Genomic DNA, 15,502 nt, shown 5'->3' on the forward strand with positions numbered 1-15,502 from the left:
GATAGCTACACATTTCCCCCATCTTTCAGGTAATTTGTGGATACCCAATAGAACTTTACTTGTTTTGAGGCAAATCATTCAGAAACCCAATTTTCCACTTCTTTGTATGTTTTGAAGTGCTGCTCAGAAAGTGTGTGTGCCATCGATCAGAACAAGTGGTAATCTGAAGGAGCAAAGTCTGGTGAATACGGTGGGTGGGTTAATACTTCCCAGGCAAGAGCTTTTAAAGTGTCTTTAACTCATTTTAAGTGTGTGATGGTATGTCATCATGAAACAAAATTACTTTGCCGTGTCTTCTGGCCCATTCTGGTTGTTTCAAGATCAAAGCGTGGTTCAAATTGATTATTTGTCGTTGGTAGCGAAGAGTATTAATGGTTCACCTGGTTTTAGAAGTTCATAATATGCCACATAGTCCTGATCCCACCAAAAGCAGAGCATTGTCTTCTTTCCAAAGCGATTTGGCCTTGCAGTTGATGTTGATGGTTGACCTGGATCAACCCATGATTTTTGTGCATTTGGGATTTTCAAAATAAATTCACTTTTCATCACCAATCATAATTTGATGCAAAAAAGTCTTTCTTTCATGCCATTAAAGCAACATTTTATTGATGACATATTGGTTTTCCATTTATCTTTCATTCACTTGATGTGGCACCCATTTTCCTTCCTTTAAAATCTTTCCCCTTGCTTGTAAGTGATCGAAAATTGTTTGCTGAGCAACATTTAATCTTTCTGCAAGTTGTTTTTGAGTTTGATATGCATCTTCATCCAATAATGTTTGTAATTGTTGGTCTTCAAACTTTTTTGGTTGACATGGCCATTCTTTGTCTTTCACATTGAAATCATCACTTTTAAAGCATTTAAACCAGCATTCACAAGTGTCTTGAGATGGAGCATGTTCACCATAAACTTCCCAAATTATATGATAATTTTCAGCAGCACTTTTCTTCAAAATAAAGTAATGAATTAAAACTTCCCACAAATGCTTTTTTTTGGGGCACGAAATTCAACATTTTTAATCATAAAAATATCTATGATGTTAACACTTTCAGCAAATTTGACATATGAAGTTTTGAAGCTTGCTGTTAATACAACAAAATAGCATACATATCAAATCACATATATATCAACATGTGTAACTCCATCTAGTGAAAAAAAAAAATCCGTATTATTAACCTGTACATCTGGTAGCTTTGGAAGAAAATTGAGGCACAGATGCTATGCAACCAATTCTTGGTATTCACTTTGGTTGATTCACCATGGTTAGCCAATGCCCTACTGTTAACTTAAGTAGATTTTTGAGTTGTTTTAAATGTCTATTATACTGTCTAAGTTCACCTTTGGGTGGCTCAAAACTTTTGTTCTCCAGAAATAGTACAGGTTTTAATAAGTATTTGAACTATAGTTTAACAGCCATCCTGACCTTTTTTGTTCACAGTGAAAACTTAGAAATGTTGATGTCATTTGTTAGGAAGTAATGGCATTTCTGAACTCAAATGTTATTTCTTTAACAAGTTAATGCGCACTTGTTAAAGAAATAAACTAGTCCTGGTAAACTGGTAAACTAGTGCTTAACAGGTTTCATAGCTTCTCTTTATCTCCTAAAGATTTGCTTCCAAGACTTTCATTTTCTTTTTTCTCTTGAGTTGGCAACCAGGTTAACAGAGAACCAAACATTTGCAAACCTAAGACTTTTCCATAATGGTTCTTCATAGAACTACATTCTCACTTGCTCTTATCCTTCAATTCAATTGACATTTTAAAATTCTTTTTTTTCCTCCAGAAAACAAAGCTAATTGGTCATTTGTTCTAATTTAAGGGTTTCTCCCCTTCAAAAATCTGAAGTCGTGGAGATGGTTAAGAAACAAGTCAAAGTGATAACACTTGCGATTGGTGATGGAGCCAATGATGTCAGCATGATCCAGACGGCACATGTCGGCGTGGGTATAAGTGGGAATGAAGGCCTCCAGGCAGCGAATTCTTCCGATTACTCCATCGCACAGGTGACGATCATTTCTGCAGTCTCACCCTTCATCTCAATCAGCTGACACTAGGAAAAGGGCAATAACTAATTCTTTTTTCCACTCTTATTCTAGTTCAAGTATTTGAAGAATTTATTGATGGTCCATGGTGCCTGGAACTATAACAGAGTCTCCAAGTGCATTTTATACTGCTTCTACAAGAATATAGTCCTCTATATTATCGAGGTAATAGCCGGTTAAGTTTTAAATCCTTGTCAATTGCATAGATATGTAAAGACATTTTCTTTATGAAGACATGTTCCCATTTTAATTAATCCATTTGCCTTTGTATAACTTCTAAACAAGTTGAAACAAAAAGTTTGTCAGCCCTGGAGAATAATTCATGTTGAAATTCTGGCTGAAAAAGGTATATTGCTTTGGTAAGAAATGTTGAATTAGACTTGCTAATGAAATGGTGTTTTCGGTTTTAAAAAGATTGCAAACTATAGAATTTTTTATGAAGCTCGAAAACACAAGAAAAAACAATACACTATTTAGGGATATGCACATGGAGACTGTATTTTAAAAGACAGTGAAGGGAATGATAGACATAAAACTGAGGAGAGCAGGTCTGGTGTTGGGGATGGTGGTTAAAGAAGCAGAAGCAGGAAGGATACGTAGGCAGTTTTGCTAATATTGGCCATCTTATAGTTCTTATTATGTTTCAAACTTAGATATTTATATACAAGCATCCCTTGCTACCCAGATCTGTTTTTGTTTCTGAGTTTGGTTGGTAGCAGGAGTTTAGATAATGAGGAATGAGTCTAAGAACTATCAGAATATTTAGTTTCTGTGCCTGGACAGCAAGAAATTCCAAATTCCTTTCCGTATATCAAATATAACATCATTTTGGGGGGAGTCAGGGGAGGCACAAACATTTTGTCTGTAAAATCATTTTTTAAAGGAAAACTACTTCTGAAGGGTTGTATTTTGTCCGAAAGTTTCACAGCGCCTACTGGGTGCCAGGCCCCAGGCTTTGTTCAGGGTTCTTCCTGTCCTCCACCCAGGAGCTTGCCAACAAGAATAACAATGCCAGCCCCCTGTGCAATTCTGGAAGCCACATGAGCAACATATAAAAAATTAAAACCCTCGTTCACTTTTTTTTTTAATATTTTATTGATTTTACACAGAGAGGAATTGAGAAGGATAGAGAGTTAGAAATGTCGATGAGAGAGATACATCGACCACAGCTGCCTCTTGCACACCCCCTACTGGGGATGTGCCCACAACCAAGGTATGTGCCCTTGACCGGAATCGAACCCGAGACCTTTCAGTCCGCAGGCCGACGCTCTATCCACTGAGCCAAACCGGTTTCGGCAAAAATTAAAACCCACGTTCACTTTTAAATGATATTTAAGTCAATATATTCAGTATTACCATTTCAACGTATAATCACCTTAAAATTTTTTAATGTGACATTTACATTCTTTTCTTCATACTAAGTCTTCAAATTCGGGTGGCTATCAGTGGCTACCACAGTGGACGGCAAAGTGCCCGTGCATGAATAAGGGAACTGAACGGTCCATCAGGAAGTGATAGATACATCATTTACCTCTCATTCCCATTTGGCCATTTTACCATCAGAAGCTACATTTATAAAACACACTCTAGATGTTATCGTTTCTTGCTCCTCCTTCAGCTTCGCAGAGCATGAAGATAAGCTCTCCATAGCTCATTAAGAAAGCCCTCCGTCTGCCCCTCCTGAGAGGACCCACCTTCGCCCTCACAAATATGCCCAGAGCTTCCTTACAGGTGTTTGTTTATGCCAATTTGACCTCTAACTTGCTGGCTGACCCTCCACAGCTGTCAGAAGATACATAACCCCAACCGGTGTTGCTCAGTGATTGTCAGCAAAAGGGGTCACAGTTTGATTCCTGATCAGGGCACGTGCCCAGGTTGTGGTCTTGATCCCAAGTGGGGAGCGTGCAGGAGGCAGACAATCAATGATTCTCTCCCATCATTAATGTTTCTATCTCTCTCCCTCTCCCTTCCTCTCTGAAATCAATAAAAATCTATTTTTTAAGAAATAATATCCCATGCTTTACAGCAGAGGAGTAACACTGTAAACAAAACAAAAATCTAAACTTTACACTTACCCTATTGGCAGGTTAGCTGGGAACTGCTGTGTGTTTGGTTCAGCTGTTCTTTATGCCTCTGTAAGAATGCTTGTCTCCTTATTAAAATGTTGACTTAACTTAGTTCTTATTATAAGTTAGCTGGTAAAACTGAAACTTAGTTTTCAAGTGTGCAGGCAGTTTTATTTATTGGTCACTAAAAAACACACCTCTAAAATTGCTTATGAAATCCAAAATATATATATATATTTTTTAAATATATTTTATTGATTTTTTTTTTTACAGAGAGGAAGAGAGAGGGATAGAGAGTTAGAAACATCAATGAGAGAGAATCATTTATCAGCTGCCTCCTGCACACCCCCCACTGGGGATGTGCCTGCAACCAAGGTACATGCCCTTGACCGGAATCAAACCTGGGATCTTTCAGTCCACAGGCTGACGCTCTATCCACTGAGCCAAACCGGTTTTGCCCCCCCCAAAAAAATTTTTTTATTGTATATATAAATTTGTGATTTTTTTCTAAAATAATTATTTATGACTAGGAACCCCAACCACCCACCCGCCACCCTGCCTTGATACTGAAACATCTCCCTGCAGAACTCCAGGGCACCTGACCCAGCGCCCCCTTCCCCGCCCCCCCCTCTGGCCTTCTCTGGCCGCTTCAAGCCCCACCCTCAGTCCCTCAAGTCGCCTCGGGCTGGTCTCGCCTTCTCTGGGTGCCTCCTGCTTCTGCCCTGTCTCCAGAGCACACTCAGGCAGCCTCCTGTGATCTGTCTTTCTACGTTATGGCGTCCCAACCATTAGCATATTAGCTCTTATTATGATGATGATTACCAGTATCTTCTATAGTTACTAGCTTTTCTAATTATATTTTTCCTCATTCAAAATAATATCAACTTACATAGTTTATCTACATATAATTTTTGAAAATACTAGGAGTTGAAAGCCATTGGTAGCAAAAAAATCTGCTTTAAAATTTTTATTTTTATTTTCTTAATCTAGATCATTTGACAATCAGTAAAGCAGGTAAAACTTATGTATTAATAGGGGAAACAAAATATATTAAACTCAAATGGAAAACAAAATCTGTAATTTCTGTTTCAGCCAGAGTTATACAATTTGTGTTTGATTAGCCCTAAATTTCCCTTGGCTTTGAGTTTAAAGCCTCTTCATGAGATATTTAGCACGGACGAAATTCTCTCAATACAGAACAGGAAGTAAGTCCTAACTTGGGGTATTGAACTACACAGTAGTGTATTATAGAATTATATACCTTAAACCTATATAATTTTACTAACCAATGTAACCCCAGTAAATTCAATTTAAAAAAAAGAAAAGAAAGTAACATCCTAAACTTTCCTGGAAATCTCATTTAAGTTATTTTTCTTTGAGCACTTTATGGAAATGCATTTTGAATATAATTCCACTATCTTGGGAAACAAATTGACCTTTTCAATCAATTCCCAGATACCAAACTTTTGCCAGCTAAAACAAGTTCTGCAGATGTTAATGGCTCATGTCAATACCGTGAGTGAATAGACAGAAAACACATCGTTGAATGTCTCTAGTGAGGACAACTGCCAGTCTCCACTCTCTCCTTTCAGTGTTTTGTGCTGATGAGGCGTGGGAGCAGAGGACTCACAGTTTGTAAGCTGCTGTTTAACATGCAAAAAGGCTGCATGGAGGGGGAGTCTGTGCTTCAGCTGCCACGCCTCTGCTGGGACGTGGAACTTAGAAAAGAATTCCAGGAGAGGCAGGTCTGGAGTTCCTTTGCTAATGAAGGAATAGTCTGGAGTTCTATGGGTTTTATAGATTACATGTGAAAACCGCTTCCCCCATTGCTGCAGTGCCAGGAATGCCACTTCTAGCCTCTCGTTGCCATCAGCCTCAGCCAAACAAACAAATACAGATTTGGCAGGTGGCGGTCTATAGCACTTACTGATGGTGGCCACTTGCAGGGCCTAAGTGTTCACTGAAATCTTTCTAAAGAGATGTTTGTAAAATTTCTTAGACATCTGACTCCTTCCTACCAAGATAAGAACTTTTCTTTCCATTGGTTGCATCCAGGTGTTCTGGTAAGATCCCAAAACAATGCAGTGTTTCTAATTTACAGAAACTCTGAGTCAAGTCAGTGAGGTGACGTTTTCCCTGCGCGTTGTGCTGGCACGTGTCTTTCCTGAGAATTTAAATAATTTAGATGCCTCCCCAGAGGAACCGATGTTTTCTTTCTGCACCTAGTTTGGGTTGAGTCAAAGGAGGGACTTTTATGTATCTATAACGTAGGTGTTGTTCTTAGTGTGAGATACGTTTCTAATGTATCTTTTAACTACCAACCTCACTAACTTGAATTCAGCCTTCTAGTAGACTGCTCTTTCTCTTTGAATGCCAGAATATTTGTGTGAATGTATCTAGGGTTATTCTCTTATCTAGTCATTTCTCCTTTAAAAAAAAAATAAAAAGAAATTAGAATACTAACTTTTTTAAATGCAAGAAGAAAATTTCTAAAACCTTTATATCTTTCAGTAGGAAAAATAAAAAGGTAAAAGTTCATACCTGTCCATTTTTAAATGTCTGTCATAAAGCAGTAAATTCATGCATTTTAAAAATAAACTTTGAATCCAGAGATGTGGATTTATTTGCATATTATTTTGGAATTTGAAACTTTTCCTAGATTAAGGGAGGTTCTTAAATTCCAAGCTTAAACCGGAACATTTGAATCGGCTTCTCATGTTCTGTACAAAGAAACTAGGAGACTAGTCACATTTACAAATGTTGACTTACACACAATAAATTTATTCATACACATTTCTCTTATTATTCAGTGATAATGATTGCATTTATAACCATAACCTTTGAACTGATTCATTATCTAATACACAAATTTGGTATGCATGTCTCTTGGGCTTTCTTCAGACCAAAAATGATTAGACTGCATCTTCATAGACTAGTGAGGCCATAATTGAAAGTTGGGGTTTAATAATTCCTTATATTTCCATCATACCCTAGGACAGTGTTTCCCAACCTTCTCTCATGATGAGAATCACCTGGTGGAGTTGTTAAAACACAGATTCCTGAATCCCAACTAAGAAGTGCTAAACTAGGATTTTTGAGAACATATAGGTAAAATTGCATACCTAACTTAGTGCTCTGTATATAACATCTGTCTTAGAGCACTAGTTAAGTATACAATTTTACCTATATGTTCCCAAAAATCCTAGTTTAGCACTTCTTAGTTGGGATTCAGGAATCTGTGTTTTAACAACTCCACCAGGTGATTCTCATCATGAGAGAAGGTTGGGAAACACTGCCCTAGGAAACCTGAAAGAGCGTGTTTGTATGTAGCATCACGGTAGAGCACAGTCACCTTCAAAGAGGACATTACCGTCATCCAGAGCATCACTTAGTCCACATCTCACAGAGGTCAACTGTGAAAACGCAATAGCAAGCGTGGAAGTCTGTCTTGTCGATGCTTAACACTTAAAAAAAAAAAAAAAAAAGTGCAGTCAGCAGCACCACCCTAAGGAATAAACTTCAGTTCACAGGAAGATGCTAACTTTTCTTAAAGTTTGCATGCACAAGTGAATGCTCCGGCTCCTTGTTTAGGACAGATACTCAATTTTTTCCCTGTAAATATATGTGGCAAAGCAAGCAACAATTTCAGATTTGATTCCAGTTTCTATGCTTCTGTTGTTGTTGTTATTGTTAATGTGTGTACAACCCTGACACAATTTGGACTGATTTGTCACATGCTGTTACCACTTTGTGTTCTTTTTCATCTCCTGGAGGAAACATTTATTTTTTTCTCCTCCTTCCCACTCTAAAGAGGAAAACGATCAGTGTGGGTGCAGAAAGCGTTCATTGTGGGGGTCGGCCTCGGTGCTTATTGATGAATGGTGAATTTGTAGCAATCCATGCTTCCAGAATGATGTTAAATGAAACGTGAAGTGTAGCCAAGTCCCAGCAGCTCCGATTCAAACATTCGCTTGCCGGGCATGTCAAGCCTGCTTTCCTCTAACGGGTTTTTTTGTTGTGTTTTGCTTTTGTGTTTGTGTTTATGTAATCTCATTGCTGGGCCGGACGATTCACTCTCCCAGATCAACATGATGCTAATTACATTTTAAGTAATGGAGGAGTTATTGATTTACTAATAGCACTCTCAGTTATCATCTGTCTTACACATGTTGGATAACATTTTTCTCTCTTGCCCCTTAATTTTATAGCCGACAATCAAGGTTTCTATTTTTAAGAGGATTGTAAAATATGGAAGGACATTATGCTCTGTTAGTTAAAGATTTTTTTTTTTTATCAAAGCATAAATTTAAGTTGTAAAGTATTTTTATATATAAATTCAGATTTCATATTTTGACGGCTGTAACTATTAAAAACTATTTTAAAAGTGTCTATAGTCCTAAGCGGTTTGGAACCATCTTTGACTTAAATAACAGATCCCTTGTGAGGGCATCCCTTCAAATTGTAAAGTAAAGCAAAGAAACACCATTTTCAAGAGAGTTATGAAAGCATCGTGCTACTATGCAGTGGCTGAGTACACAACAGACTCTGCACAATGCGCTTATTTTTGTGTGTCCTAATTTGGGGGGTTTTTGTTTTCTTTCTAGATCTGGTTCGCCTTTGTTAATGGCTTTTCTGGACAGATCCTCTTCGAGAGGTGGTGTATAGGTCTTTATAACGTGGTAAGTCTGACACATTTGGTTTTCCCTGTTTCGTTGAATGCTTTGAAATAAAGGTCCACCTGCCTTTGGCCGTTTGGTGTAATACCCATTTGTGTGCTTCAGATGTTCACAGCGATGCCTCCCTTAACGCTGGGCATATTTGAGAGATCGTGCAGGAAAGAGAATATGTTGAAGTATCCTGAGTTATACAAAACGTCTCAGAACGCCCTGGACTTCAACACCAAGGTAGGCTATGACATCCTGCCACATATTTTTTTGGGGGGGAGGTGGGAAGAGGGGGAAGAAGGAGGGTGCTTTACTGCTCTAATTACTTAGGGCATCTGGTCTCCCAGAACCAGGGTGTCGACCGTGGTGCGTCAAGCTTACCTAAGCTTCTGATATGGGCTGACAAGGTTTTGGTTTGTGTTGTTATCATTTAAATGTAGCCACGATTCATTGGGACTTGCCAGGCAACAGGGACTGGGTCTGGCAGACAGACTGCGGGTCCCTTTGGCCCCCTGAATGCCAGTCTCTGCAGCCGTGCCCTTCACAGAGGCCGGTCCCCCAAGACTGAGCAGGACTTTGTCACATGTGTGAAGAGGTGAGGGGCGGGGGAGCCTTCTCTACGAATGACCTGTTTTGTGAACTAACTTTGTCCTCTGTAGAGTATTAGATTGTTTGTATGGAGCATTACAAATTATAGTCTCGGGGGGGGGGGGGGAGAAACAAAACAAAACAAAACACAGTCATAACAGTATTTCCAAGCCATAAAAAATTAAAATTCAAGATAAAATAGCCAGCATTTTATATAAAATCATATTCTGGGTTTTTATCCTGCATAGCATGGTATGAAGTATTGTCATCTCTTGTGCCCCCTGGTTGTTTATTCATCCCAACCACAAAAATAGCTCATTTTCTGCAGTTTCCTTCCTGGCAAGTATATGTTCTCAAGTGTTTACAAGTATTTTCTAGGAGCTCTAGGTTTAGTTTAGTGTGAGGCAGAATTTTTTTTTTTAATTTTCTAACAGTTAAGAGAGATGTCATTTTTAAATTACAATAAAAGTAGCAGAATTTTTCTCATTTCATAGAGTACATGTCTATTAGCATGTTACTGCTAATCAGATGTACGTAACCTAAGTTGGGTATTTCGACTTCAGGACAGTGAGTGTAGGAAACCTTAAATATTTTTGAAGCTCTCCAATGACAGTTCTTCTGAGGACACCAGGAAAATAAAACGGGACAGGTGTTTCCGCGCCTCTGACCTCACACCATAAATGTTGGTGCTGAGTTTATAGCCCGGATGTTGCTCATCTTCTGAGCTGAGGTCCTCATGGATGCACTGTACAACTTGATGGCATTATTTCAAATAATTGCATTTGGTTAATTTTTTTAAAAAAAATGAAAGTTTTTGGACTTAATACCATTAGTTCCAGAAAGTATTTTTAGTAGCCTCTTAAAACTATTCCGATTTGTGATATGAAATGTCTATGCCTGTATTTTTGAGTGTTTTCTTCTTGGATTTTTTAAAAACTTATTAGTGATATCCAGTTTGTCTTAAATTCCACCACCTTGCCATAAGGTTCATTACCTGTAGTGGGTATTTTCAAGTCGGCAGCCACCATGCCCTACAAGCTCTTGTTTCCCTGAAGAATTTATCTGAGAGCGAGGCATGTTCAGACATACTGACACACTAACCATAAAGCTCAGGGACCTAGACTCATGTATCAACCTCAGCCACAGGTCCCCCAACACCCATGGCTCAGCCACCACCGTGCTCTCCCAATAGTTAACTTCTCAGCCACACACTTGGCCGTGGTACTGTCACTTTAAACATACATTCCACAGGATTACCCAAAGCCATTCCTGAACAGCCACATCCTCACCTGCCCTTTGCATCATCGCATTTTTGTGGCCAGGGGTAAGGTGTACCAGGTAGAATAGTTTTAATGTGGATGCATCCATCCTTGCAAACTTTATTTTTAAAAAAAATTTTTTGGTCGTTTGCTATCTGCAGAACCCATGCATTTCAAAAAGGCTTCAGAGCAACCCAAATAGACTTTACAGGGGCGGGCCAAAGTAGGTCTCCTATTGTGAGTACATGAAAGACAAATACTATATTATTTTATTATTTGTCTTCTTCCCTATGAACAGCTGTAAACCTACCTTTGCCCATCCTTGGACTTCTGTATTCTATTTGAGAATTTATACATACCTGAACTGCACAGCATTTTTCTGTAGGGAGGGTGGATGGATTTTTCTAATGATTTCGGCGACGATTCTTTGGTTAAACCCCATGGAAGTGCTTTAAAATTCAGGAGCAAGTGGCCACAGAATGCATACTTGTGTGCACAGCGGTTGCCGCGGGTCCCCAGTGTGGCAGCATTGTTGCCCTGAATGACGACGATCACGTTTGTTATGGTAAAAAGGGTCGGAGGTGCTGAGGTCAGGACAGGGGTTAAAGGATTAGCATGTGACAATAAGTAGCGGTCAGGAAAATGGAAAAGTAGAACTAATTTTTCTTGCACCCACCTGTGCTTTCTGTCAAATGAAAACGTGCGGTGATGACATAGTGAGGAGAGGAGACAAAGGTTAATGAGGAACACAAGTTCAAATGTGTAATGTATTGGAGCGTAAATTGGATCATACAACCCAGGGTGGCTGCGTGAACCAACAAAGGAGATTGAAATCACAGTGGAACATTTTGGGAGGCAGGCAACTTAATTTCTGTTGTTTGAACAGCTTAAAACTATTAATACACGACAATTTTATTTAGCAGACCCGGTGGGCAAGAATCACTTTTTAAATGACAAACTGCAATTGTTCGAAGGGCCATAAGAATTCTAAACAGTTTCTCTAGAATTTAATCTTTCCTAGCCATTGTTTCAAAGAACATGCCAGCGATACTAGCTCTCTTGTTCTTCTTAAAATACAATTGATGTACAAAGTAATAAACTGTCAAATGATATTATAACTGTAGAAAGTTTGATGTTGATGGGTATTAAAAATTGTGAGAAGCTTTTTATAGATTCAGTTATATGGACAATGCTTTACTCAAAGGGATTATACAATTTAAATGTAATACCTGCTAGTTTTAGTATATAATATGTGTGTGTGTGTATATATAAATGCCTAAATATGGAGAGAGAGAATATGAATGCATTATAACCCTACCATTGAAAAGTTTACATTTTTATTGCACGTGGGCAAGAGAAAGTAAGGATTTGACCAAATTACAATCTTTCCAAAACTCCCTTGTTCTGCAATTATGAATACGGTCCTCCTCAAAAGAATGTCAGGATCTGCATTACTTTAAATTTTCTTTTTCTTTTTTCAGGCAGAAATGTAAACTTATCATACTTGGTTTTAAAAGGTATGAAAAAAAATTTCAGCGGAGCTGCAGAAAACATTTTGAGAAACATAAAAATAAATAAATGACCCATGAAGGTCTAAGAGGCAGAAAGTGTCTGCCAGTTCTATTAATTCACAGCGGTGGCCCGACAGAGCCACGTTTTGTGAATCGAGCTCACAGATAAAGAGAGAGGTCAGAGTTCACACAGCTAGTTTATCACAAATGGTTCTCATGGATTTTTGTTTTCCCGCAGGTTTTCTGGGTTCATTGTTTAAATGGCCTCTTCCACTCGGTTATTCTGTTTTGGTTTCCACTAAAAGCCCTTCAGTATGGTAAGTAGAAAGGATACGAATGCTAATAAATGACTTCTTACTTTGTTTTTTTTTTAGAAAACTAATTCATTGTCAATATATGTTAAAACTCACAGCCGTTTCACTCTGTGGTATTCCTTCACCTAAAATACATGCGTCCGAAAGTCGCCCACACTTTTAAAGAGTTTTATTATTCCTTTGGGAGAAAGTGATTTAATGTATGCAAAGCCTTTCTTCTCGACTTTTTCTCATGTTTTCCCAACTTGCAGAGAATTAAATTTTAGGGCTCTTTTTGTCCTCTGCGGATGCATTGTTTGGAGACAATGGCGCTAATATTTTATGTAGTCTGTTTATTATACCTGCAGGGCCTGTAGCAAGCTCTTTATGCTGTGCCTCATCAGACATGCTAGTATTTCCAAGCAGACGTGAGCCAATGTCCTGAATGAGAGTTTTAATCTGTCTTTACGTTCAGCTTGGAGGGTAAGCTTTTTCCTCTGCGTGTTTTGAGGAAGTGAGGTTATTCTGTCAGCTTTGAGAAATGGGATCATGGTGAATTTCCTGTAGGCATAAAAATGATGAAGTGGCCACTTTAGAAAAGAGATCCCGGCGCTGCTTACGCAGGAGCTGCCTTGGGATCCCGAGGAAGGCAGCCGGCCATTCGGTGCCTGTGCCCCCCAAACTAGTCATTAAACGCCACCCAGGGGGTCCTCAGTCCCTTGGAATATGCAGGCCGTACCTCGCTGACGGTGAGGAGTGAGTGAGTGAGTGATTGCCAACAGAAGAGGGCTGGCCCTGTGTCCTCCCTCACCTACAGTCTGTCCTCTTCCAGCAGCCGGAGTGGTCCTTGCACTATGTACATCAGACCCGGTGCCTCTCTCCTCAAAACCCGCAGACTTCTGTCACACTGAGGGCAGAGTCCACAGCCCCGACCCTCATCTGATTTCCTTCCCCACGTCCCCTCTCCCCGTGCCTCCACGCTCATCCTTTCTTCACCCAGACGTCCCTGCCGGCTCTCTCCCTCACTCCCCAGGTTCATGCTCAGAGAGGCCCTCTCAGATCGCCTTCGTCTGAAAGAGCCACCGCTGTCCCCACTGCCCCTGTCTCTATCCCATTGTCGTCTTGTTTCTTCTTCATGGCACTTGTCTATGGAGGTCTGATATGTCTGCTTATTTTTTGCTAGAGCCCCCATGCACGAAATTTGTGCAAGGGGTTTGGCCCTCGCAGCCTCGGCTTTATCCATAAGGTCGTCTGGAAGGACGTCCAGAAGGTCATTCGGCTGTTCAGTCTAATTAGCATGGTACGCGTTTATTGTTATAGATTGTCTTTCTCCTCTGCTGGAATCAAAGCTCCAGAAGAGAGGGAGCTGTGCGCTCAGCTCACTGTTGTGTGTACAGTACTTAGAGCAGAGCCCGGCTCATTGTAGGCACTCAGTACACTGCCGACGTGTTCACAAGGGCCCGCAGCATGAATGGGCTGAGAGTTAGGGGAGGGCAGTGGTTTCATGCTCTAGTCAGAGATTTTTCTCTCATGCCCTCATGAATTGCTTTGCCAGTGCAGCAGTAAATATTTCCCTTTTTTTTAGGCCATGGAAATGAGTGCGGTGAGAAATCTAATTAAAGTAGATTTAGACTAGGGAAACACACTGGGAATTTTTTTTTTTTTTTTTGAGATATAATTCCCATACCATAAAATTCACCTTTTTAATTTACACAATTCCATGGTTTTTAGCATGGCCACAGAATGATACAAATGTGGCCACTATCTAATGCCAGAACATTTCATCACTCCGTAAAGGAAACCCATACCCATTAGCAGTCACTTCCCCTTCCCCTCCACCCTCCCCGCAGCCCCTAGTGTCCACAGATTTTTGTGTCTGTGGGTTTTGTCTCTGTGGAATCGTGTCCTATGTGACCTTGGTTTATCCTTGTTGCAGCATGCCTCAGTATTTCATCCCTCTTTTTGACCGAAAACTATTCCATTGTATGTCTATACCACATTCTGTTACGCATTTATCAGTTAGTGGATATTTGAACTCCACTCTTTGGAGCCAAGTGATATTGGAATCCAGCATACAATTCAGGATTCCTTGACCTTAGAGAAGTTCTCCAGTTAAAGTTTGTTTTTTCAAATAAACTTACTTATCCCGTTACTTCAGCAGTCCTCAGTGTGGTCTATAGACATCTGGGAATACCTATGACATTTTAATGGTCCATGAGGTTAGAATTTCAGTTTCAAATATTTTATAATATTATCAAGACATTATTTATCTTTTTCACTGCTGATACAAAAGCAGTGGTGGGGTAAAACAGCTGGTATCTTGGCACCATAGAGATGTCACTGTACTGGCAGTCATTACATTCCTCGTTGTCATGCACCCACATTTAAAAAGCTGTCAAGGCCTGGCTAGTGCTGCTCAGTTGGTTGAGCACCCTCCCATGAACCAGAAGGTCACCGGTTCTATACCTGGTCAGGTCACATGCCCGGGCTGCGTGTTTGATCCCTCTCTCCCTCTCCCTTCCTCTCTCTAAAAATCAATTAAAACATTCATCATAATCCAAAAAGTCAGTTTAATTTTAACAATACCCTTGAAAGCTTCCTAAAGCCTCATCTATATTGTCATCCGAGATCTCTCTTAAGGGTTCAGAGGCCTCCTCCTGTCTCAGAGCTCACAGCATTAAGATTTGCTTGTTCAAACTAACTAAACAATTAGTTTGATTTTAGTTTTTTTTTAATCTCATGGACCCTGAGAATTGGTTAACAAGTCAGGTTTCCTTCATATTGGCCCATGGAAATGTGTCTTCAATTTGTGACCCATATTCATCGCAACTTGGTGAGACCCCTGCAGTACACTTTTCAGCCTTCGTTCTAGCTGCATCGTGTGGCCTTGGTCACCGTTGTTTTGCTCACCACTTTCTGAGTTGGTTTATCTTTGAAGGGACCCTGACGGGACCTTGTTTATTTTCTTTCCTAACAAGCGTCTCTTCTGTTCGTGTAGGCACTGTGTTTGGAAATGGGAAGACCTCCGACTACCTGCTGTTGGGCAACTTTGTGTACACGGTGAGTGCGGGGCGTTTGC

The 15,502-nt window shown here is 39.8% G+C and overlaps 1 protein-coding gene across 4 annotated transcripts in view; it reads left to right on the plus strand.

Annotated features, from left to right (window-relative positions):
* The window catches only part of ATP8A1 (ATPase phospholipid transporting 8A1), a 200,481-nt gene that overhangs the window by 150,286 nt on the left and 34,693 nt on the right, over positions 1 to 15,502 (plus strand). For all 4 annotated transcript variants that reach the window (XM_084900562.1, XM_084900563.1, XM_084900561.1 and 1 more), the window contains 6 exons: positions 1,820 to 2,003; positions 2,097 to 2,207; positions 8,713 to 8,787; positions 8,890 to 9,012; positions 12,369 to 12,447; positions 15,422 to 15,483. In XM_084900562.1, coding sequence (XP_084756688.1) covers positions 1,820 to 2,003; positions 2,097 to 2,207; positions 8,713 to 8,787; positions 8,890 to 9,012; positions 12,369 to 12,447; positions 15,422 to 15,483 — 634 coding nt within the window. The remainder of the gene's footprint in view (positions 1 to 1,819; positions 2,004 to 2,096; positions 2,208 to 8,712; positions 8,788 to 8,889; positions 9,013 to 12,368; positions 12,448 to 15,421; positions 15,484 to 15,502) is intronic.

This window comes from Pipistrellus hanaki (assembly GCF_964339955.1).
Source record: "Pipistrellus hanaki genome assembly, chromosome: 1".
In the NCBI taxonomy this organism is placed as follows: Eukaryota; Metazoa; Chordata; class Mammalia; order Chiroptera; family Vespertilionidae; genus Pipistrellus; species Pipistrellus hanaki.